This window comes from Sprattus sprattus, assembly GCF_963457725.1.
Source record: "Sprattus sprattus genome assembly, chromosome: 12".
NCBI lineage: Eukaryota > Metazoa > Chordata > Actinopteri > Clupeiformes > Clupeidae > Sprattus > Sprattus sprattus.
The window spans coordinates 13,814,365-13,836,715 of record NC_137910.1 but is presented as its reverse complement, the minus strand read 5'-3'; the positions used below and the strand labels follow the sequence as shown (position 1 = coordinate 13,836,715).

General features: G+C 42.9%; 2 protein-coding genes across 3 annotated transcripts in view; both read right to left on the bottom strand.

The window, feature by feature from the left end:
* spred2b (sprouty related EVH1 domain containing 2b) overlaps positions 1–4,189 on the bottom strand; it is a 30,398-nt gene extending 26,209 nt beyond the window's left edge. The window contains exon 1 of the mRNA XM_080848454.1: positions 3,779–4,189. Coding sequence (XP_080704580.1) covers positions 3,779–3,804 — 26 coding nt within the window. The 5' untranslated portion in view covers positions 3,805–4,189. The remainder of the gene's footprint in view (positions 1–3,778) is intronic.
* Positions 4,190–6,933: 2,744 nt separating this feature from the next.
* actr2b (actin related protein 2b) lies at positions 6,934–22,284 on the bottom strand. Of its 2 annotated transcripts, XM_080849325.1 has the most exons (10): positions 22,191–22,284; positions 20,148–20,258; positions 19,748–19,762; positions 16,544–16,759; positions 15,224–15,296; positions 14,808–14,944; positions 14,343–14,492; positions 9,827–9,972; positions 9,330–9,462; positions 6,934–8,497 (listed from the first exon to the last, which is right to left on the bottom strand). In XM_080849325.1, exons 1-10 carry the CDS (start codon positions 22,236–22,238, stop codon positions 8,327–8,329), a joined length of 1,200 nt encoding a protein of 399 aa, XP_080705451.1. In that variant the 5' UTR covers positions 22,239–22,284; the 3' UTR covers positions 6,934–8,326. The 2 variants fall into 2 exon arrangements, with proteins under 2 accessions (XP_080705451.1, XP_080705452.1); XM_080849326.1 differs by lacking the exon at positions 19,748–19,762.
* Positions 22,285–22,351: the final 67 nt, after the last annotated feature.

Genomic DNA, 22,351 nt, shown 5'->3' with positions numbered 1-22,351 from the left:
CCTTACGCCACCTACATCCTATCTTCCCAGTCAGTATCTGGAACATGTGTGGTTAGGGTTAGTCATTGTGGTTATGGCAGTCACTCAGGATTGTCCCTCCGGAACCACGGTCTCTTGAGACTGATTTGCAAGGACAACTAGTCCTTCAGAGAGTAAGTGTGTACATCAGCCACTTTTAAATACTGGCAGAGAAATCCGCTTTGCACAATTGCAAACGATCAATTCACCAAAACAAACCAAAGCTGTATACCAGGATATGAGTTTCCACCCTCCTATTTTTAAAACGGTAAAATTATTGAATGAGCCCATCATTGTTTAGAAGAGGCTGAAAACGTGCTATTTTTCTTTAATTACTCAGTGCAGTGTTTGCATATGGTTGTTTCAGGCTTCCACGGAGGGGCTTAGCAGCTTTTTAAAAGGGCTGATGTGGTGACCTTGCATCCCCTGTGCAGGCTCATCCCTGTCAACAGAAATCCGAAACGTGTGGAGTTTGGCAGCGCAGTCGATAGAGAAGCGTGGCCCGGACAGGCCCATGCCACCATCGAGCCGCAGTGGAGAAAATCCATCTGCCATTAGCCTTCTCTGTCACTTCCACTCATTTAACCCGCTCTTCCTGGCCCCCATCGCAGCTCTGACCCCATCAAAACACTAACCGGCACATTTTTTAGGCTTGAAAAAAAAAATGCCAGAGAGGAATAGAGAAAGAAAAAAAAACGAGGTGGGAGTTGTGATGTAACATAATTCCAGGTTGAAACCATTAAGACAAAGGTGACTTTGAAGGAGAGAGAAAATGTGATCTGTTTTGATTTTTTTTAAATAAAGTTCATCTTTAAGGACAGTGGGTTGGCAAGGACCACATGTGCAATTACCAATAATTATTAAGAGAGTAAGCAACATTAGTGCTATTACACCAGATGAACAGCTAGAGTGAGCTGCATGCACACCGCATTTGATAACAATAATAAGTTACACGTAGAACTAGAACATAGAATGAATAGAAAAAAACAAGGCTATTTAGCTGGAGTCAACACATTAATTTACTAAGTGCATTGTCAAATATGCATTTACTACACTACGGTGCTCCCAAAAAAAAAATGTCTAAAACACCTTCCAAGGTGAACAACGAAATAAAAACAGCTGAGGGGAAACAGTATGTTGTGATGATAACACACAATTGTTAAGAAAGGAAGACACCGAATAAGAAAAAAAAAACCTGTATAGAATTATTGCACATTTTCCATCTCCATGACTGTAAAGATGTGGGGATGAAAAAGACTGGCTGGTTATTATTTCAGTACCGAGTATAGCGTGTCTTTCGAGAGTGGAAATAACAGCATGGGGAGCAGCTTAAAAAAAACAGTGTCTTCCAAATTCTCGATATTGCACTTAACACAGCCTAAAATTAGTTATTTTCGGTAATGGCTGCACAAGTCAAGCACCGACTCGGTAGCACGAAGCAAGTTAAACAGGCATGCATGTTGGTTACATCAGCAGTCCAGCCCCTTTTTTTCAGTTCCACATTTCCAGTCGCTGAAGTCCTGAGTCAGGGCAGGAATGGGGATCCAAAATCGATTCCCACCGCACAGCCAGAGCCCCGGCCGGGAGAGGATGTAGCTCTGACCTTTACTGAATGTCATTTTGCATTGTTTGCTTCTCTGTCATCACTGACAGAACTGGACATGTTTGCAACATTGCTAAGATCTAGTGGCTTCCTCGGGCTTCCTGTGGGGGAAACCTGAGGTCAACATACCCCCGGCCCCTTCCCCCTGTCGTACTTCGGAGTGGGAGACCTTCCAGGCAGTAGCTCTTTTCTAGCTCACAAACCAGACACCGGGCGCCCACTCCTACAAGGTTAATTAACCTACACCGTGGTGCCGTGATATTAACAACGTGACGTGCAAGTAAGCGATAGAAAAGCAATCACGCATATGTCATCATTCTGATTTTTTTTGTGTGAGGGCGCCCAGTGCCCCGTGCCAGCAAGAAGCCTCCCTAGGCGTCGGCCTGTGTTGCCCATACCTAGATCCGCCACTGCTGAGATCAATAGAGCTGCCATACCCTTTCCTGCCATGTGCATTTGTAGGGGGAGGGGGGCTTCGTTTAGTCAGATCCATACCATTGGAGTAGGCACGTGGAACTATCACGTGCCAGTAGCCTCTTGTTTTTGTGATATGTTCTCCACAATCTTTGTCAGGGCCAGGGTGTAAGATGTGTTGACAAAATCCGTTTAATTAACATAATTACGATTTATCATAGTCTAGCCTGTAGGCTATGGAGCTAATATCTTTGTAATCACGTTCGAGTGCAGTGTCTTGAGTGAGCCAAATTAGGTTGCGATTAGACATATTTTTGGTTTTAAATAGGCGATTCCAAAATCACTTCAGAAAGGAATATTAGCATTGTAAGATATTTCGGGTGGGAGATGCGAATTTCAGCAGTATCGCGGATGCGTCTCTGTTCCAGGACATTTGTTGTGTTCAGGTGCAATCCTCATCGACAATTCCTATCATGGTCGTTCCGTTGTGGAAGCAGAGCGAGTGTAGTCATGAATGAAGCGGACAGAAGGTTAGCGCTTTTATGAATGGGCCGGCGGGCGTCATGCGACCCTGGCTGGCGCAAACAGCTCCCCTGCCCCTTCGCCCTTCCGTTCCAAAAGAATCGGCACAAGTGCTTCCACTCACTTGAGACCGGTGTGCGTGCACGTTGAAATGCTGGTGCGCCAACATGCCGTGCATGTCCTGTAAGTATGATTAAATATAAACTGAAGAGACAGACAGACAGATGACTTCATCTCATCCAGGCCCAATCTTAGAGGATCGCTACATAAGCAACCAAATATGACAACAAACGAGTCACTAGACAAACACAAAAACACTACAAGTGTCCTTTGAAATAAACTATGCCTGGAAGAAATGTAGAATCTAGGATAGCCTGCGTCTCCCTTTACCAAGGATAGGTAGTTTGGCTAGCATGTGGTATAGGCCTATCTGTGAGTGTCTGCTTTGGTACGATCATTTGTGAGCGGTTCCATTTTAAGTTAAGCCTATTTAATGTAGATTTTTATTCCAAATGAAATATTCAAGACCATTATGCCACACCAAACACCTAAATGTGCCATTCAAGTCGTCGAAGCTGATCGGTGTCTTTTTTTATGAATGAAGCACAGTATGCAAATGAGTGCGATTCAAGAAAAAGAAAACAAATGGCGGATATAACCTAACCCAGGTTATCGGTTAACCTGGAACGTCAGCAAGACTTTCTGTAGAATTCACAAGAGTAGACGAACATAAGAAGCTCTAAAGGTAAATAATAAATAATGCGATCACTCAAAGACAAACAAACCACTTGCGAATAATTGAGCAATGTTAAAGATCGCATCCAAGTAACTTTGAAAGAGGCAGTCTGGGTACACATTGAGATGATTTCCATATCTTTTAAAACAGTAAATCCCTTTACAAAATGTTTCCGATCCACCCCCGCCATAGCCTACTCCCTCCCTCTACCTTCCCCAAGTCAAGATCCGGAGAACAAGGAGGGGGCCCCAATCCCCCTTTTTCCTTGCGTCCACTGTCACTTCGTATGCTCCATACCACAAAGCACTTTCAACTCCTAAAATAGTGCCAAAACTCGCCAAAACCCAAACTTCCGTCCAGTACACGATTTACTTTACATATTGTAAAACTTTACTTTCCACTAAGTATGTTAAAGTTATTCGACTAAAAACCCACATGCAAATCTTACTTTAGGGTGAAAAGATTGTTTAAAATGGGCTACTTACTCGTTTGGGTGTGTTTCTTCAATCATTTTTCTCGTTTCACCTCCAAAACAATCCCACAATGGGTGCGCGCATTTCGCTCGTCATGTTCTTGCCACTCTCAAACAATACTCCCCGATGTATGGTTTTATCGAGCCCTTAGGTGTTTGTTTTGTTCTTTCTCTCCGTCTTCGTCTTGATGCTTTTGCTTTTTTTCCCTCTCCCCTTCGCTCTCTCTCCTACTCGCTCTCTCCTATGGAAGCAAACCAGTTGCTCTTGAAAACGCAGACGCACGGCAAATGTGTATCCCGTTGTTCAGTATCTCCAAAGGTATTTCCCAGATTTAAAGTTCTGGAGCGTTTAATGGACTGTCCGTAGATTCCTCAGTTGAGAATGTAGGTTGATGTTGCTGAGGGTGGCCCCGTACGAGCCCCATCTCTGGTTACTCCATGTTGGATTGTGCAGCAGGCAAGCAGGCAGACAGCAGCAGCCCAAGCAGCGCCGCCGACACACTCAAGGGGCGGAGGGCTAGCAGGGCGGAAGCCATGACGTCAGCCTCCACACACACACACACACACACACACACACACTTCAACGCAGGCCGTTTGGACTGAAAGGTGTCCCCATTAGTGCTGTTGCCTGCACGCACGTTGTGAGAATCTGTTTTGTCTATTCGTGTTACTTCTCTGTTGCAAAATTGATCGACGTCAGACATTGTCTGTGGCCAGATAAGATTGTGGACCTACACGAATCAACGTTTTGTCCAGTTAGTTCTGTGTATGCCCTTAAATGTCCCAACACAACTCTAATTACAGTTTCGGAAATCGGATTTGTGCAGTCAATTGAACAAAATTGCACACCGCCCATGCATCACTTTATAATGTAACTGTAGTGCGGTCACCCCATTGATCACACACCAAGGCTTCTGAAGTGGCTCCTCAGTAGGCCATTTCCTCTGGGTCGTGTGGCTGAGATCAAAGATTGACAGTTATGATGGCTTGACTGCCTCTCCCACAACACGTACGGTTAATGTTGAGTAACAAGTAGAAGTGGATTTTTAGGAAATCGCACAAATGATTAGTTCTGCAACACGTACATATTGTTATAGCCTACCCGATTGGGACATTAAAGCTTTTAAAACGTGTAAGCGAGCATTCGACTATACAAAACTCACATAGCCTACTTTCAAGACTGATCTTACACATCGTTTTCTGATCGACACGAACACTTAAGCCTACGTAGGGATAGATATAAACTCAGTTGCTTTTTTATTAGGAACACTGAGTTATAACTAATGCAGTCTAATACATCAAAATCAAATCAAACTTTATTTTTACGGTCGTTTCATACCAGGAGGTAACACACCAGTCCTGCAGTAAATCTTAGCTTCATGAAGGTTATACTATTCTGTATTTGTGTAAACTAAATTCCGAGAGCTGTTAACTGTGTGCACATTTTGGAGGCTGTGGATTGAGGGGTTGTTGAACTGTATTGTGTTGTACTGGTTCGTGTTTCTATTGTTTTGACCACCAAATTTAAATCAGTGGGGCTGGGTTCGCCACCTCTCTCCAATATTACAGTTTTTTACAATTGCTAAAACACTAAAACCCATTGGCTGAACAGAGTTCTCAGTTGCCTGAACTCATGAAGCTAATTGTGCAGTCTGTTGTCAATACCTTAAACTATTTCACACGGTAAAACACAATTTGCAGGTCTCACTTAGACTTTTTAGCAAAACTCTAAACACATTATCAGTCTTAAAACACATTCTGCACTCTAATTCACATGTCATCCATACTGGTAAACACAAGTGGCAACAATCAAATACAAATAGAGAACAAATGTCATTGATTGAACACAACCACTCAAAATTGATTTAACTTGTATCAAATGATGTGACACAACCAATATGAGCCAGTTTAGGGAGCAAACAGGTTGTTCAAGGTGGGAAGGAGAAAGTCTGAGAATGAATAGAAGAAACAATGTGAGGGGAGGAGGACAAGTAAACACCACGTTGGCTCCTTTGATTTTTGTCCCTTTTACTGTGGTAGTGTATACTGTAGTAGGCCTACAGTGCATTGTAGGCTGTATAAAGGACAATACGTAAACAAGTTGTATGGCCCTGAACATTGTGCTTTCTATTTGGTACAGTAACAGTACTGATTGCTCAATAGATTTTGACTGGTTGCAGGTTCATATCAACAAAGAACAAGAGTGAGTTGTGAGTAGTGAGATGCAGGGTACAGTAGCCTACTATAGGGGTACAAAAAGGAGAAAGAAACAACACAAATTAGAGCAAAGCAAAGTAGCCATTTCTAAAACATTTGTATAGCTACTATGAGAGAACATGTTTTCATTCATCAAAGTCAATTATAGATATGAAATTTGTTTTGAGGTAAAAAAAAAAAGATGTACTTCTCCCTGAGAACTATATGTTTTGAACAGTGTGTTTTCTATTTTTTGGTGTATTGTTTACTGACTGCTTGAAAGTGTATATCATTTTGAACACTTTGTTTATAATTTGACAGCAGTGTTTGATTTTGAGCACAGGTAAAACTGTTTTGAGGCGAAAGTTTCATTTTGCAAGAGGATTCAGAGGTTTTGTAAATAGTGCTTGAAGATGAGGTTTTGTGTTTAGAGTTTAGAGAAAATGAGTGACTGTTTCAAGAATGTGTTTTAGCAATTGTAAAAAACTGTATAACAACCATTAAGAGGGGGGGGGGGTATTGTAGGACTGTTGTATAAGACTGCATTGTTTTTTTGTTTACTACATAATAAACTGGCAACTGAGTGTATGATGATGTACCAATGTTAAACTCTTCAAAGGCGTAGTCGGTTGTTTCCTCTTTACATTTAAGTTATATCAGTGACACGACATACCTCTAGGCCCCGGGAAGACAAGTGCAGTATGACATTACGACGCCCCCAGCTGGCCACTTGTTTACCCTACGCCTGAACCATAGAGTGTACTCTTCACAGTTAGTTCGATATTTACCTCTGTGTCGTCAAAAGTTGTCCTAATATTAGAATGAAACTCGACATTTAAACAACAGTATCGAAGGTTAACAGCTCTGTGTACACTATACAACAAAACGATCTAATGTTAGTGGAGTGCAATGCATTAAGTGACAGCAAATGATGTGTACTTAGGAATAACTCACAAATTACATAATTTATAAATCACTTTCTTTATTTAAATCAGCGTTAGGCAGTTATGCTGTGAACCAAACAAAATAAACCAACAAAATGAAACGACAAAAAAAAATCCAGGTACAATAACTGCGCTTGGCACTGGATGAACATTTATGGAAAAAATAATATATAGTTATATATTGAGTATGAAGTGCCTCCAATGTACACACGTTCGTTTGAGGGGCAGACAGTGAGACATGAACATTGGTTTATAACATCTCCATGCCCAAAGACACCCGGCCCTTTATTTCAGTATGACCATTCCACCTCTCCCCGATGACCCTGGCGATGACACCAGACCACAGCTGAGTCTGGGGCTGCATGTCCCTTATAAGAGTCCTTACAGATGTCCATATTTCAAAAAGTAAAGACGCAATAAAGTATGAGGGATTTCTCAAAGGGGTTTGAGTGAAAGGGGTTTGAGAGCTTCTCAAAGAACATGTGACTTTGCCAATGTCTGTGCCATAACACTGACCCAGTGGAAGTAATACACAGCAAAGGAAAGAAAGCATATGAAAAGTAGAAAATAAAAGACAATAAAGAAAAAAAAAATCCTACATCATCTGACAGAAGAAAAAAAAAAACATACAAATCAATCCCCTCCTATAAAAGAAATGGTGATATAAAATCATAAAAATAAAGACATTGACATAGAAATCTGCAAAGTCCTCATGTGGAATTGTTAAGGATCTGGAGGGGAGGGACTGGCCAATGCCTGGTTTTAAATAACATCCAGGGGTCAGAGAGGAGGTCAACAGGAGGCCATTACAGACTTCAAACCCAAACCAGGGGAAAGAGAAAGCGCACTTTGACTTCAAAACACCCAAATGGACCCTAACGGACCCAAATGGAACTATTCCGTAACCCACACACGATGGTCTTCATCATCTTCAAGGACAAATACACCTGGTGCAATAAGCCAGCCAAGACAGGAGGGAGAGATACAAAACCAAGAAAAGAAAGAGAAACCTGCACTCGTTCTGAGAAGCCTGCCTATGTACGATCACAGCACCACAGCTGGGGGGGGGGGGGGGACAAGTGGTAATTATGACGACATGGGTGAGTTAATTTGGTTTGTCCAATTACAATGGTTCCTATTTCGGCTAAAATGGCATTCCCTTAGCCAAAGAAGTAGAAAATAATGATACCGGGGCTCTACACCAAAACCCACATCTAACCCCCCCCACATCTCTCCCTCCCTCCATCTATAGATGGTGTGTTTCTATGAATGAAGAGGCAGAACGTAGGAAGTGAGAGGTGAAATGATAGATATCTGATAGATATTCTCATTATATAATTATATTGTATTGGAGAAGATGGGTGGTGTGGGTCCGTGAGGGGTGGTTGGGACGATGGGGAGGGTTAGGCGTTTTCGTAGGTTTATCTGACGGTGACGCCGAGCTTCTCCAGGACACGCATGCCCTTCTCTTCGTACTCCTCTCGCGTCAGCCAGAAGTTGTCCTTGTCTTTCATGATGTCTGCCAGCACCGCCCCACCCAGGAACACCATGTGCTTGCGTCGCGGGGGGTCCTCAATTCGGATCTTGAATTTCTGTAAGGAGGGGGGGGGGGGGGGGGGGGGGGTGTAGTGAGGCAGCAAATAGACACAAGATTACAAGTACGCAATGATAGGATGAGAAACACGCAGACACACATCAGCGTACCAGTCTACCTTGCCCTAACCCAGTAAACCAGCACTTGTGCCCGCAAATCACCAACTGGGCCAGGCCCTACTCAGGGCCCTACTCTGTGGTTGCTTCCTTAAAAGAAATAGCCTCCCAGAGTCCTCCAAACAATGTGGGAAAACAAGGCATGCTAAAAATGCCCGCGTTAACGCTATGCATCCTTGTGGTGTGTGGCTCCAGCTACATGATTGTCTATTATTATCCATTATCATGGAGTGGAAGCCGAACAGGTGGCTTGTTTGGGGGCCCTCATGAAAGTTGACACATGAGGGAAAATGAGCCTTTAATTTACCTTAAACACAACGCGAGGACAGACGGCCAAAGGCAGGCAGGCCTAAAGACAGACATGCTACTTTAACTGTAGCCTGCGTTCCAAATGTAATTGATCATCTAAAAATAGGGTTGTGACATGCAGGCCCTTTGCAGCCAAACAGACAGCCACAAAACCGCACAAGCAGGCCAGTGGCCAGAGGCAGCCCATCCAGGCCCTGAAACCTGCTGGCTCACTGCCACATGCCATAATGGTGCGTTCCCTGCAGTCAAAACACATGCACCACCCGGTGGCAACGCTGCTATAGTAGAAGATCTCAAAGCCTGTTCAGATGACCCCCCACCCCCAAGGTGAAGGAAAAAGAGAACAAATATGGAGATACACGGGAGTGTGGAGAGACCGCCTGTGCCAGGAGGTAATGCACTCACTGAGAGCTTCTCCACGTCTCCCTTCAGCACGCGCTCCAGGTACAGCTGCTTCAGCTCACGTTCCAGACGAGAGGGCAGCCCGGGGTACATGGTGGAACCTCCCGACAGAACAATGTGTTTGTAGAACTCCGACCTGACATGGAGAAGAGAGAACACTGAGTGCAAGACCTGTGGCTCGGAACTCAACTAATGAGTGGAAAGCATATGAAATGAGTGGCATTAAACAGGAAAGTTCTAAAGAAGAATTTACAATTATTTATAATCTCATTCTATGCATGTGCAAGACACCTAATCTAAATCACCCATTAGTGCCCTTTTCAATCCAAGAAACTGAGCTAATTGTGTAAATTGGGTACTTACTGAGCACTTTCTATAGCTGAAATGATCTACAAATAGCATAATCTAGACGCCATAATTGACACCAGGACCCACACCCACTACTTAAACTTTCCCTTATGGCCAGCCGTAGCTGGAAGGGGGAAGGAGAGAGTCCTCACCTGGTGTCGATGTCGGCCGCATTGATGGTGTTAAAGAGCAGCTCGGCCACTCCGACCCCCTCTACGTTGATCAGGTGGGGCTGGAAGAGAGCCTCGGGGGCCTCAAAGCGCTCCCCACCCACCTTAATCACCCTGCCATCAGGCAGCTGTGGGAGAGACAGGAAAAAGAGGGAGATTAAAACAGAAAGAATGAAAAAGAAAGAGAAACCAGGGGTTATGAAGGTGAGAGAGTGACAAGAAAGAGCGGGAGGTAAAAGAGAAGGAAAAGTGGTATTTAGGGTGAGAAATAGTTAACACAACTTTAAACAGTAAGAACATCATTACAGTCACATTACTAACGATTAGTCAAGTGGTCATTTTCTTTTCTGTACTTGTACCACGGCACTGTACCACATCGCGCTGTAGCAGCAGTGCCTACTACAAGTACATCAAACATCAATTACATTTGCCTTCAATCCTGTGGCTCTGTCAAACTTTTCTCCTGCACCAATCAGGGGCTCCAGTGGAGATTTGTGTTGAATCTCTAAACATCCCCGTCTCGCCCTTGTGATATTTGTGTCAAATCTCTAAAAACTGTCCCCTGCCACCCTTTGTGACATTGTTGTGTTTGTTTTGCTTCATGTTGACCCGCCATCATTCCCACACCAACCCAATTTGCTTCACTGATTAATATATATTATACAATATAATATATATATATATATATATATATAAAATATATATTCCTTGTGCACCTGCTTCATTTTACGCCCCCAGTTATGTCCTTCCCTCTTCCTTCACCCTTTGGCCCCCATCCTTTGACTGGTTGCCTTCCTGCCATCCATCCTCCTCAGGCTCCATATAGATACCCACATCCCTCCTTTACCTAACCCTAACCCTCAGGCCAGGCTCCATATAGAGACCCACATCCCTCCTTTTAAGCAGGGTTATGCACAGTGTCACCTGTAACCCTTGACCCTTGTTGATCAAAAGCATCCATTATGTTGTCCACACTACACACTGACGATGGCTTAAGGCCGAAACGCGTCGGTAAATAAACTGGTCTTAATATCAATGAGAAAAGCTTGAGAGTGCGGTTTTATTCTACTCAAAGTTAACATTCTTTTACTCGCACCCGAAAACGCATTTATATTTTTTGGAAGTAGAGCGCACCTATCCCTACTAATATGCACAGGGTTTGACTTTTAAAAGGAGAGATTCCACAGCCCTCGGCCACCATGTACTTGCTCTGGAAAGGGGTTGAAGCCCCCCGTTTCTGAAATTCCCTTTTGGACAACGTTCACTGTTAATAATGCTATACAAATCAATGTAATCGGGCTGAATTGGATTAGCATCATGCTCATCTCTGTGAAGCTAACGGTGCTTCTTTTATGTGAGGATGTCCTTAAAAAAAATAAATCATATTGACTTTGAAGTCAGCAGGAGGAACTGGAATGAGTGAATGCGATGCATGTGGACGGCACATGAAACCAATTGGCCCAGCTCTGTGATGCAGACCATGCCGTTCTGTGCTCCAGATCAAATCTCGCCGTAATCAAATTCTATTATAGGTCCGATGGCAGGCGGACAGAGAGAGAGGCATCCTCTCTGAACCGCTAGCCTCTTCGGAGAAACTCAATCACCCGGATCTCATTCCAAGCCCGGGCATCCTCCATCATGGTGGAGAGTCCACACGATTCCGCTTAGATAATCTGATGATCTACCACGACAGAGACACAGAGATAGAGAGAGAGAGAGAGAGCGAGAGAGGGAGAGAGACAGAAACAGAGACAGAGAGCAAGAGAGGGAAAGCGAGAGAGGGAGAGCGGGAGGAAGCGGGAGAGAGAAAGAGGGGGATGAAGACAGAGAGGGAGGCCACATCAGACCCCTATAGGCCGGAGCCAAGGGCGGCCACATCCAGGGCTGGCCGGTGGTGAGTCATCAAGATGGCCGCCGTCTGCCCGGGTGCACATAAAGGCCCCATTGATGGGGAGCCAGAGGCAGAAATGCACAGCAGCCTGGCCGGAGAAGGGTGGGGGCGGAGGCAGCGGGGCCAGTGTTGAGCTCGGCCGCACAGGAAATGATGTTTCACGGCAGGTCGGGGGCAGCTCTGAAACCACACTGCCGTCCTTGTTTCGCCAACACTCAGCAGGTTTTTCTAATGACTTTTGTATATGTTTTTAAGAGAAGGTGGGTTGGTGGGGGAGATCATCCTCATCTCTCTACCATCATGCCTTCTTTGGAAAAGGAAGGAGATAGAACTTCTGGAGGAAAATTCCACCCACATGCTTTTTTAATTTCACACATTTTTTGGGAAGTCACGAGAATGAAGAAACTGCTGGTCAGCGTTGCATCTCCCCCTGCCGCCTACACACCAATCACAGATTGCCCCTGGGGCAGGGGTGTGTCCCGCCCACCATGGGACCACCCAATCAGTGCTAAGGCTTATATCCAAAGCACAGGGCCGAGGGCCATTGAGGAAATCCCCCTACTGTTTAACCCAAAGTAACCTGAGACTCTGAGAAGATGAATGACATGAATATCTCCCACTGAGGATTGGACACAATAAACTCCACCACACTACACTTCAGTGATGCTTTCCCTGCATCACCAGATGTTCCCATCACTATGATCTCTTCTGACGTTAAATACAGTCTGTACATAGATAAAGAATACATACATACATACACACACACACACACACACATAAATAAATAAAGTCTTCCATGAAAAAAAAAATCAGTTTTTCCCTGATACAGGGTCATATTCGTAGTGACCTTTAACAATAGCTAAATGCAGTTTTAATAATTCTGGACTGTTTTGCTTAGTTTTTTATGCTACATACCTTTAATATAATGCCTGTAGAGACTTTGTTCATGGATAACATTTTAAATGTATAAACTACTTCAGAATAACAGAAATAATATCCTTCATATCCAATGCATTTAACAGGGGTGAACAAATCTTCAATTCACATGGTTGTCAAGTGGCCAACCACCTTCTCAAATGTATTTACCCAGGTGTAGTCTTTGCTTGTCCACGTGTGGAATGTGGATATATTTAGCTTCATATGTAAGCATTTATTTTTCTCCGTTCATTCTTTAGTTTACATTAAATGTGTCAAGGTACAAACCAATCACATAACTCCAAGCCAGAATAAGAACATACATTTCAGGATATTCGGGCTTCAATCATGCAGAAAACATTACAAAAATATAGTGACGTTTTTTGGGTTTATTTTTTTTATTAAATGACGCAAAATGTTCCAGATTTTCCCCTTAAAGGTTATATAATGACCTGATTGAATACTTTTGAATCAAAACATGCTGTGCTTACTGATTACCGACAAACACATGGATAGTTAAATTAACAGATCCATGTACAGAGGTGGTTCACACTACATTGCCACAACAAGAGTATAGCTGTGGCATTATTTATTATAATGCACTACCTCTTATTTACTAGTCCTTACAGGCGGTCCAAATAAATACCACAAATATGGTCCCAGGTAAATCTCTACCCCGACGACCCCGGACATCAGACAATCACATTTTTCCTGTCTGGCTAAAAACAAACACCATGGCCAAGGGGCGATCACAAATTATCCCTAAGTGAAATAAAAATCCCTCCTTTATACACATTTTCTGCTCTTTGGACTTGCTATTGGGAGGGAAAACCAAACAAACAAGTTTTTAATCAGGATTGTTTGTCTGCATTAATCGGAAAAGGCACTAGTCAGGTTGTGTTTGATGCCAGAGTCCTCCGCCACACCGGCATTCCCGCAAAAAATAGTGCACCAGAAAAGCTGAGATCAATACTGTTTTGCGCACATAACGGACAAACATTCGGATTTAATTTAAATTTAATCTCCCCTAATCCATTTGTTCTTGTGCAAACACATCACCAAATTCCACTGACTGAGCCGTGAGCACACACTGAATAAGCCGACGTGTGAAAATCAAAATGTGGTAATATATTTTATAATTTTTAATATCTTTACTTCTGGTGATTTATTCTATATCAGATTGATGGGCACTTTTCACACCTTTACAAAACAGCAAAAGTAAATGTAATGTTTTGTAACTGATACATTTACTGAGAATAACATGTAATATAATAATAATAATAATAATAATAATAATAATATGTAAAATCTGTTCTTGATATCTTGCTCAGGTAGCCTTCTCAAACTTTAAATAAAAGCAAACATCATGAATACTTTTTTGCATCTTAGTATTCACTTTCTCCAATATAGCTACCTTTCTACATAAATAATTGTCTTTTTTAATGTAAGCTAGTCATTTGGACAACCAAAATCTGAAGAACGCCTTCCCGAAGGGCTACCAGGGATTTTGAAATCTGTCAATAATCAGGGATATGTCTGTCACTACACAGAACTAGCACCCATGGACTAGTTTAGCCTTCAGCAAGTATGAAAATGATCACGCATGTATGCCAGTTACAAAGGAGGATTCTAAGAGAACGGTGAGTGTATGTGCATGTGTGTGTATGTGCGTGTGTGTGTGTATGCACGTACCGTGTAGGACTCCACGAGGACAGTGGTCTCCAGGGCCAGCTTCTGCTCCTGCTCGATGTTGTAGCCTACGTAGCACAGTTTCTCCTTCATCATGCGCACCGTCTCAAAGTCGGCAGAGTGGTTGAATGCATAGCCTCTCAGCAGGAGCAGCTAACACACACACACACACACACACACACACACACACACACAGATCAGCTTCCTCATGACATAGCCTCTCAGAAACAGCAGCTACATGTACACAACAAGACACATGCACTCATATAAACAAATGTGTATGCTCACTCGTAGGCACACAAACGAAAGCCTGCTTCAAAACCACAAAACAAACAAAGCCTGCATCTTCCTTCAAAAATGCCCACATTAACACAAAATATGCGCTCAAACATTCATGCGTACAATCACAGTAAATAATAATGAGCTTTGAAGAACAAAGGTTAGACACACACACACACACACACACACCTTGATGAGGTAGCGAGTGATGTCTCGCCCTGCAATGTCTAGTCGGCGGGTCAGATGGGGCAGGGAGAAACCTTCATAGACGGGACAAATGTGCGTGACTCCATCACCCGAATCCACCACCACTCCAGTGAGAAGACCTGCACACACACACACACACCGTTAGTCTATTTCAATCATGATGGGATGGAGAAGATAAATAACTTTTTCTGGCAGAAATGAGAAAAAAAGAAAGTCTATATAGCAAGCTCTGGAAATGAATTTAGCACCAACAGAGAATACTTCAACACACAGAAAGCTAGCTCATGAATTTCAAACTACACAGTTGGTGAAATAAATCTATAAGTTAATATGTTATATTTAATTCAACTGAAAAAAAAAGATGCATTATGCAATGACGTATCTCCTTTCTGGTCTACCTTGAGCATAGAGAGTGAGCACAGCCTGGATGGCGATGTAAACCCCAGCGAACTGATACGTCTCAAACATCACCTACACATAGGAGACACATGATATGTAAACATCACCTTCACATAAGAGACACAAGACAAAACAATCACTACAAATGCACAGAAACAGCACGCTCTCAACAAACAAGTCAAAACCTATGGAATTTACTATTCTGTTGAGTAAAATGTCACCATCATTGTTGAAACTTGAACATGGATCAGAAAACCAATACCCTAAATAAAGTGCATGGTTTAGAAAGGATGTAAATGGCTTGGTTCTGTATATTAAAGAGATCAGAAAGGCGAACAGACAGTGAGAGCTTAAAATGCCAATGTGACAGACAGGTCACACAAGACCCTTTCACTAGCTGTCAGGAGGAGTGGGCTCAGGCTCCTCTGGGTGCTGACTATCTCAGAGAGAGTCACCGGGGCTTGGGTAAAAACATCAGAATGTGTGACCATGACAAGATGAACTCCCACACCCCCAAACCCACACTTCATAGCACTAGAGACACTACCAACACAGCTCTTCTGTTCATGAAACAGAGGACATCCAGATTTGGCAGTCAGCTGATGTGTCTTTTTATGGATGCTCAAGGTCAGTCAAACATGAATGAACCAAATAGGATTCCCCTGAAATAAAGTTATACACTGAAGAATAAAACCTTCCATCCCTGAGGCCTACAGAACTTGATGACCGTCTCATCTCTCAAGTCTGTTACAAAAATGTGCACATCTGACGCAAAGGAAAAACAAACCAAAATCACATCCACACCAAAGGATGTTTTACATTCAGAGACCAGCTTCGTCCAAGCTGCACTATTTTAGTGGAGTCGTTTAAATTTAAAATATATATTTTATTGAATGGTCAAAGCATTTCCTCTGTGTACTGAAAGCAGTGGCAAAACATATGCTGCTCAGTATTTCAATGGGACTAGGACTTGTGCCAGGTCCAGATGGGAGGGATGTTGCTTGCCACTACTACGGAACACAGAGCATCTGTGTCCACTCCTTGAGCACACATGACCAGCCGCTACAATGGCCCGTCAGCTTGACCATTATTTTGAACAACGGTCAACACCCTGCACTTATTTTGACGGCAACAACGAAGGGGAGACTAAAGTAATATGGTGAGAAACAGAATATACCTTATAATCATACTTATGAAAGATAACTTTGCTTCATCAAAAAAAAAAGGGAAAACAATTGTAGCAGAGTAACAAATGTAATTTACAGAGGCTACGACAAACAAAGATGCAGATGACAGATGCAGATGACTGAAGCACACACCTCGATGATCTTCTCCCTGTTCTTGGTGGGGTTCATGGGCGGCTCTGTGAGGAGGATCTTGCAGTTTTTGGATTCGATGTTGAGCTTCTCGGGGCCAAACGTGTAGTCCCACAGGTGCTTCATGTCATCCCAGTTGCGCACGATGCCATTCTCCATGGGGTAGTTGACCTCAAGCATGGAGCGCAGCTCGCTAGCCTCATCTCCCACCATCAGGTCCTGAGAAAGGTTAAAGGTCAAAAGGGTATAGTGTCAGAGGCGCAACATCCACACGTGACCATTAAGATTTCTCCCATGATGCTTTCAAAACTAAGAATGTTCCCATAACAGCAGGGGGGAAGTGTGCATATTTATGATTTGACAGTTAAGTTCCTTTTCAAATTCAGACAATGTCCACAAAACATTAGAAACTTTTACACCCATTTTTGCTGTGGTGACTGTGGCTCGGGTAAAACGGAGAGCACATCCACTAGTTTCTCTTCCTCCCATGCTGGTGCGATGACAATGATAAAAATTCAAGCCTCCATTTTGGCTCAAAACGAGCACAGGCAAAACTGCGCAGCCACAGTGATGGGATGAATGAACGGACACATACCGCTGTGAGTTTTTTTCCAAAAAGCAGCCAGTTTCCCAGCATGCACAAGACAAAAATCCCATGCACCCAGCTGTATTAGTCACTGTCACACTGAAAAAAAAAAAAAATCTGTTCTCTAGCCATTCATTCCAGTATCCGTCGACAATGAGGTCAATCACTGGCCGCATTAAATCTCTTTCGCCCATCATATGAAATTCCGTAGGGGTTCTATAGGCCAACTCCCTTTTACCTGGCACTACACCCCGGTGCCTCGGTCCTAAGCAAGGGAAGAGGGGTGTACAGTGTGTTTTCTGGCACTGGTGAAGCCCTAGTCTGGGAGGACCATGTGTTTCCAATGAGGAGCTTCTGTCCTTAAAATGCAGCCGTCTGACCAACTTCCTGTGCGCTCCATTTCTGCATTCAAACTCATCTGCACTGCAACAGACTTTCTGCAAAGCGGCTAAGGGAAAACTTCCTGACACAATTCAGCAGCCCCGCTTCATAATTCCACACGTATGATAATGTGAATCATTTGAATAATTAATAAAAAAGAACAAAAACACTCAGTGCTCATCAATGCAAAGCATAAAGCTGAGAGACTTCAGTTGAGAGGCTCATTATAGGAACAACTATTGAAACATGAGGTCATACAGTACAGAAATTAGATTCAGGCACTGACCACAAACATAAGTGAAGTGAAAAATGTGCAGAGATACAGTCTCATAAGATCCCGGTTGTAACTGGAGATTTGGGGGAAAATGTTATTACAGCTTTGTCTATACGTGAAACATTTTGGGAAAGATGGATGACCATACACCAAACAACCATAGACCAAACAACTATGAAGATTTCTCCACACAAAAAAAAAACCTTCTAATAAAAAACCTCCTCAAAGGCCAGAATGGCGCCATGAAGAAGAGGAGGAGGACACATCATAACAGGAAGGAAAAACAGTCACCCAACTTCATACGCTGATGTGTCATGTCCAGCCATGGGGACAAGCTATCTCAGGCCCAGAGAAAGCAGAAGTACTGCAGCAACATGTATGCCTGGCCTTAAAAATACAACTCAATGACTCGGGATGTCACAAGAGCCAATGCTTCGTTACCAAGTTCATGCCAGAATTTTGAAAATGTGATAGTACTCATTTTTTCTACACTAACGTAGGTTCCAGCGATCATCTGGTCCTTATGTACTCTTATACTCCTGTAAGGGTACCTAGTCTGCCGTTAAACGCCAAAGGTAGAAGATCTATGCCTACCAGCATGGAACACCGATTTAAAGAAATAAAGTTTTTTACATCAGTGGAGCAGATGGGGCAACAGTTCCACCTCGACTGGTTGAAAAAAAAAAGAAGATAAGCGTTGTGTATGCAAGTGGGCTAGTTTGCATGCGAGGAAGCACCTAAAAGACAGACATCTATATATATATTCAAAAACTTCAGGGCAAGTGGATTTATGTTAACACTCCATCAACAACGAATCCAAAGTTGTATCCTTATACTGAAATACACGTTACCACAATTTTAGATTGAGAGAGCTGGCATTGATGTGTAGCTAAATAGGTTACATATAATGTTTACCATAACTAAATGCTGAAGACGACTGCTTAGGCTAACATAATGTTACCATAGCTTGTAGTAGTGGGATACTGTCCTTACTGTTATCGGGTCATCAAACTATAACATTAGCATTTAAATAAGCATTTCCAGACTAATGGTCAGTCACATCAGTACATTTAAAATACTGCTTGCACTCTGAGTATATAGGAACAGTATATAGGAGAAGAAAACAGCAGAGGCTGCACACGCTATGCGTTAACACACAGTTCTTGAGCTAAAAATGATGACTGAAAGCTCAGCATTTTCCTTCAGGCCTATTTATTATTTCCATACTTTTTAATCATGTCTCGGCCAGGCACCGCAATTGATATGCTGATCCATCATTAAAAGTTAATGCCCACGTTAAGCCCACGATATTTTTTTAAATACTTGAAAATGACATGCCACTGTTGTTTTTTGTAATGTTCAAACATTTTGAATAAAAAGGAGTTTATGTTTAAATTCATTATTTATGGGATTTATTGTTTTGAGTTTTTACTGTGGTATCGAGAATCATGATATTTATTTCACTGATATCTGATTTCAATGTTGAACTGTTAGTAACAGGTTTTTAATCCTTGTATTTAATCATATTCCTTACTAGGTGTCTTGCTTAACTAATTACATCAAAGACCATCACCTAATACCACCCAAGTAGAGCATTCAAACTCCTGAGTTAGGATTCATTCTTATGTTAGGTTAGACAGAAACAATACAGAGAGAGTTAGGATTATTAAGTATGAATTGCCAAACTCTCTCCACTATATATATGAGGGAAAATGTGAGAACTATTGTGAGACTATTGGTCCAAAAAAAAAGCAAATGGCAATCAAATGTACCTCTAAAACACTCAACATTGTTAGAAGCATTCGGACAAAATGCAGCAGATACATAAAACACAAACCAACGTTTTCAGAGAGAATAGACAGAACTTTCATCTGAGTTTTGTCATTAACAAACACAACACTGCATCACACATCCCCGAACAGGCAGTTTGGGCAGAGAAGCACACCACGGTATAAGGCACACTTACCATCTTCTTATTACTCTATCTCAACAGGGGAAGAGAGAGAGAGAGAAGAGATATGAGGGGGACTTCCGCAAAGGGACGGACAGGTGATAGAAGACCCTGGGGTATCTTAAACTTGATCATAAGAAACTCAACAGCAGACACAAATGAAGGTGAAAATCAGGCAGGGTGGGTGAGGGAGGCTGAGAGAGAGAGAGAGAGAGAGAGAGAGAGAGAGAAATAGAAAGAGAGAAAGAGAAAGAGAGAGAGAGAGAGAGAGAGATTGATTTTTGTTCATAAGAGTTGCCTAGGGAGTCTGGGCTGGGTAGCCGCGGAGGATTTCACAGAGAGGAAAGCCTGAGAGCAGACAGTGTTTTTGTTCAGAGGTGAAGTTCATGTTTATGGTGCAGGGGAGGTTCTTTACCTTGATCTCAATGTTGCCCACTTTAGCTGTGGAGCGGATGATGGGCCTGCCCACCAGCGCAGGGAAGATGTGCTCTGGGAAGTTGGAGCCTGCATAGCCACACTTCACAAACTAAAGGACAAGAGAGAACAGAAAGGAGAGGACAAAGAGAAAGACAATGTGATTAATAGAGGCTCCAGAGGCAACAGAAGTAGGTCTGGTAAGACATGGCAAAAACCTGCTTCAACCTGACCGCAGTGCAAAGTAAACTCTAGGTGGTAATCTAGTGCATGTCAATAAAACCACCCAATTAGTTTAACTTAAAAAGCCGTAGCGGATGTGCCCCAGGATGCAACTTTCAGGCAAAACTTGATTTTAGGAGACGCATGAACATACTTTACCACATCACATAAACATGAGGCAATGTGGTGAGGAAACTAAATCTACACACACAAACCTCAGCTGCTGTGCCATGTTACCTAGCGTGTCGGAGCACAAGAAACCCCCCTTTGCTTGCTAACTTTTAGCATCTCTCCACACATCCTCTCGTAGAGGCCCCCTTATCCGATGAACTGCTCTAGCACAGGCCCAGCTCTCTGGCCCGGCCTAGGCTGTGGTTTTCTAAAAACGGCTGATCTCACTTCCCTCTGACTCATCGCCTGAGAGAGCTGCCTCTGTGGGCCAGACTAGCAGCAGCAGCGTTTCCACTGAGCGCGCTCAGCCAACATGCCACTGCTGAGGCAGAAAGCCTTCAAGCCCCTCAGGCTCACTGAGGTCTTTTGTCTGACTGCACAGGCTTTCCCTGCCAAAGCAGGAACCACAGAGTCCAGCTGATGTGAGGATTTGACCATTTGACCCACCAAATACATGTTTACTTAAACTGTCTGACAGTGGAAACAGTTAGAATTCCCCAAATTTGAAAACAGTTGTTATTATGTCATTAGGGTATAACATCGTAAAAGGATGATCTGAGCTTAACTAGGGCAAAAAAATAAATAATCCAGCACAAAATGTATCTCGGCTTAAAATGAACTGATACAAGCTCCACTTGATTGTAGTGTCTGGATTCAGAGTTCTTGAAAATGTTTGCAATCGGATGATGAATGGTCTATGAAATGACATATTTGTTGACAATTGCTTGGAAACACATGGATGCTTCCTTAGCTAATGAGCGCTTCCCTACAACCAATCGCGACATCTATTCGGAAGTCAAGTCATGTCAAAAGAGGACACACCTCCCGTCGAAGTGATGGCGAAGTGGTGCCATAGGACTGAACCGACACACACACACAAAACAGTGGATTTATTCACAGGCGAGTGCTTTCCTAAATGAATGAACTGGCAGATAACAACTTTCTGCACCATTTGGAAATTATCAGCAAAACATTCGGAAATACAATCAACAGTCCCTAGCAATCATAAAAGGATGTCGCTATCCGTTCATCAGCTGATGGATTGAGCTGACGTTATCGTTAGCAGCGGCTAACTCCTCCAGCTAACATTAGCAACCTCGCCCACTGAGAGAACTGAATGAGCAAGAACGCTGCGAGTGTAAAAAGACCGATAGGCGAGGGCAGAGTACATGAAAATTACTTATATTGTGTTTGCTAACAGTGCATTAATGATAATGGCAATTGCATTGACCTGCTTTTATTCAGAGCCACGTGAGAATTTAGATATACTAACTGACAGTTATTTTACGCACAGAGACTACATTGGTCAGCAGCGTAGCTTGACTATGGAACCTTGCAGAGGATGAGCGGAACCGGTAGTATTCTAGGCGACAATGTAGCACCCAGCAAGTTATTCTGGCATTCTAAAAAGTGACAAACTCCACAGATTGTCAGAACTCTACACAATGTTTCGTACAGGGCCCTGAAATTGTTACATTATTATCAAGCTGACATACACATTCCACTCCCTACCCACCCAGTTAGCTTGCTAGCTAAGCACTACTGACTTCCTGTTTTAGGGTAATCTGTTTTTTTTCCTAGTCAAACAACCCTGAAAAAAAATCAGGTGAATAATAATCGACTTCCAGCAGCATTATGCCTCATGACCTACCCCGGTTCCATTGTCACAAACCACCACTTTCCTTCCCTGGCTATCCATTTTTCAAAATCCAGGAACCAGTAGACCTTCCCTGATCAACTTTCTTCAGCAAGCCGGAAATTACCACCCCGGCGCTTTGAAAGGGTATCTTCCGGTATTGTCAACACAAAGCC

Coding starts and splice junctions, on each gene's coding strand:
- actr2b (XM_080849325.1), bottom strand. CDS start 22,238: ATGGATAGCCAGGGAAGGAAAGTGGTGGTTTGTGACAATGGAACCGGG. Junction 14,493..14,807: donor TCACTCGCTACCTCATCAAG/GTGTGTGTGTGT, acceptor TGTGTGTGTTAG/CTGCTCCTGCTGAGAGGCTA. Junction 8,498..9,329: donor GAGACGTGGAGAAGCTCTCA/GTGAGTGCATTA, acceptor CCCTCCTTACAG/AAATTCAAGATCCGAATTGA.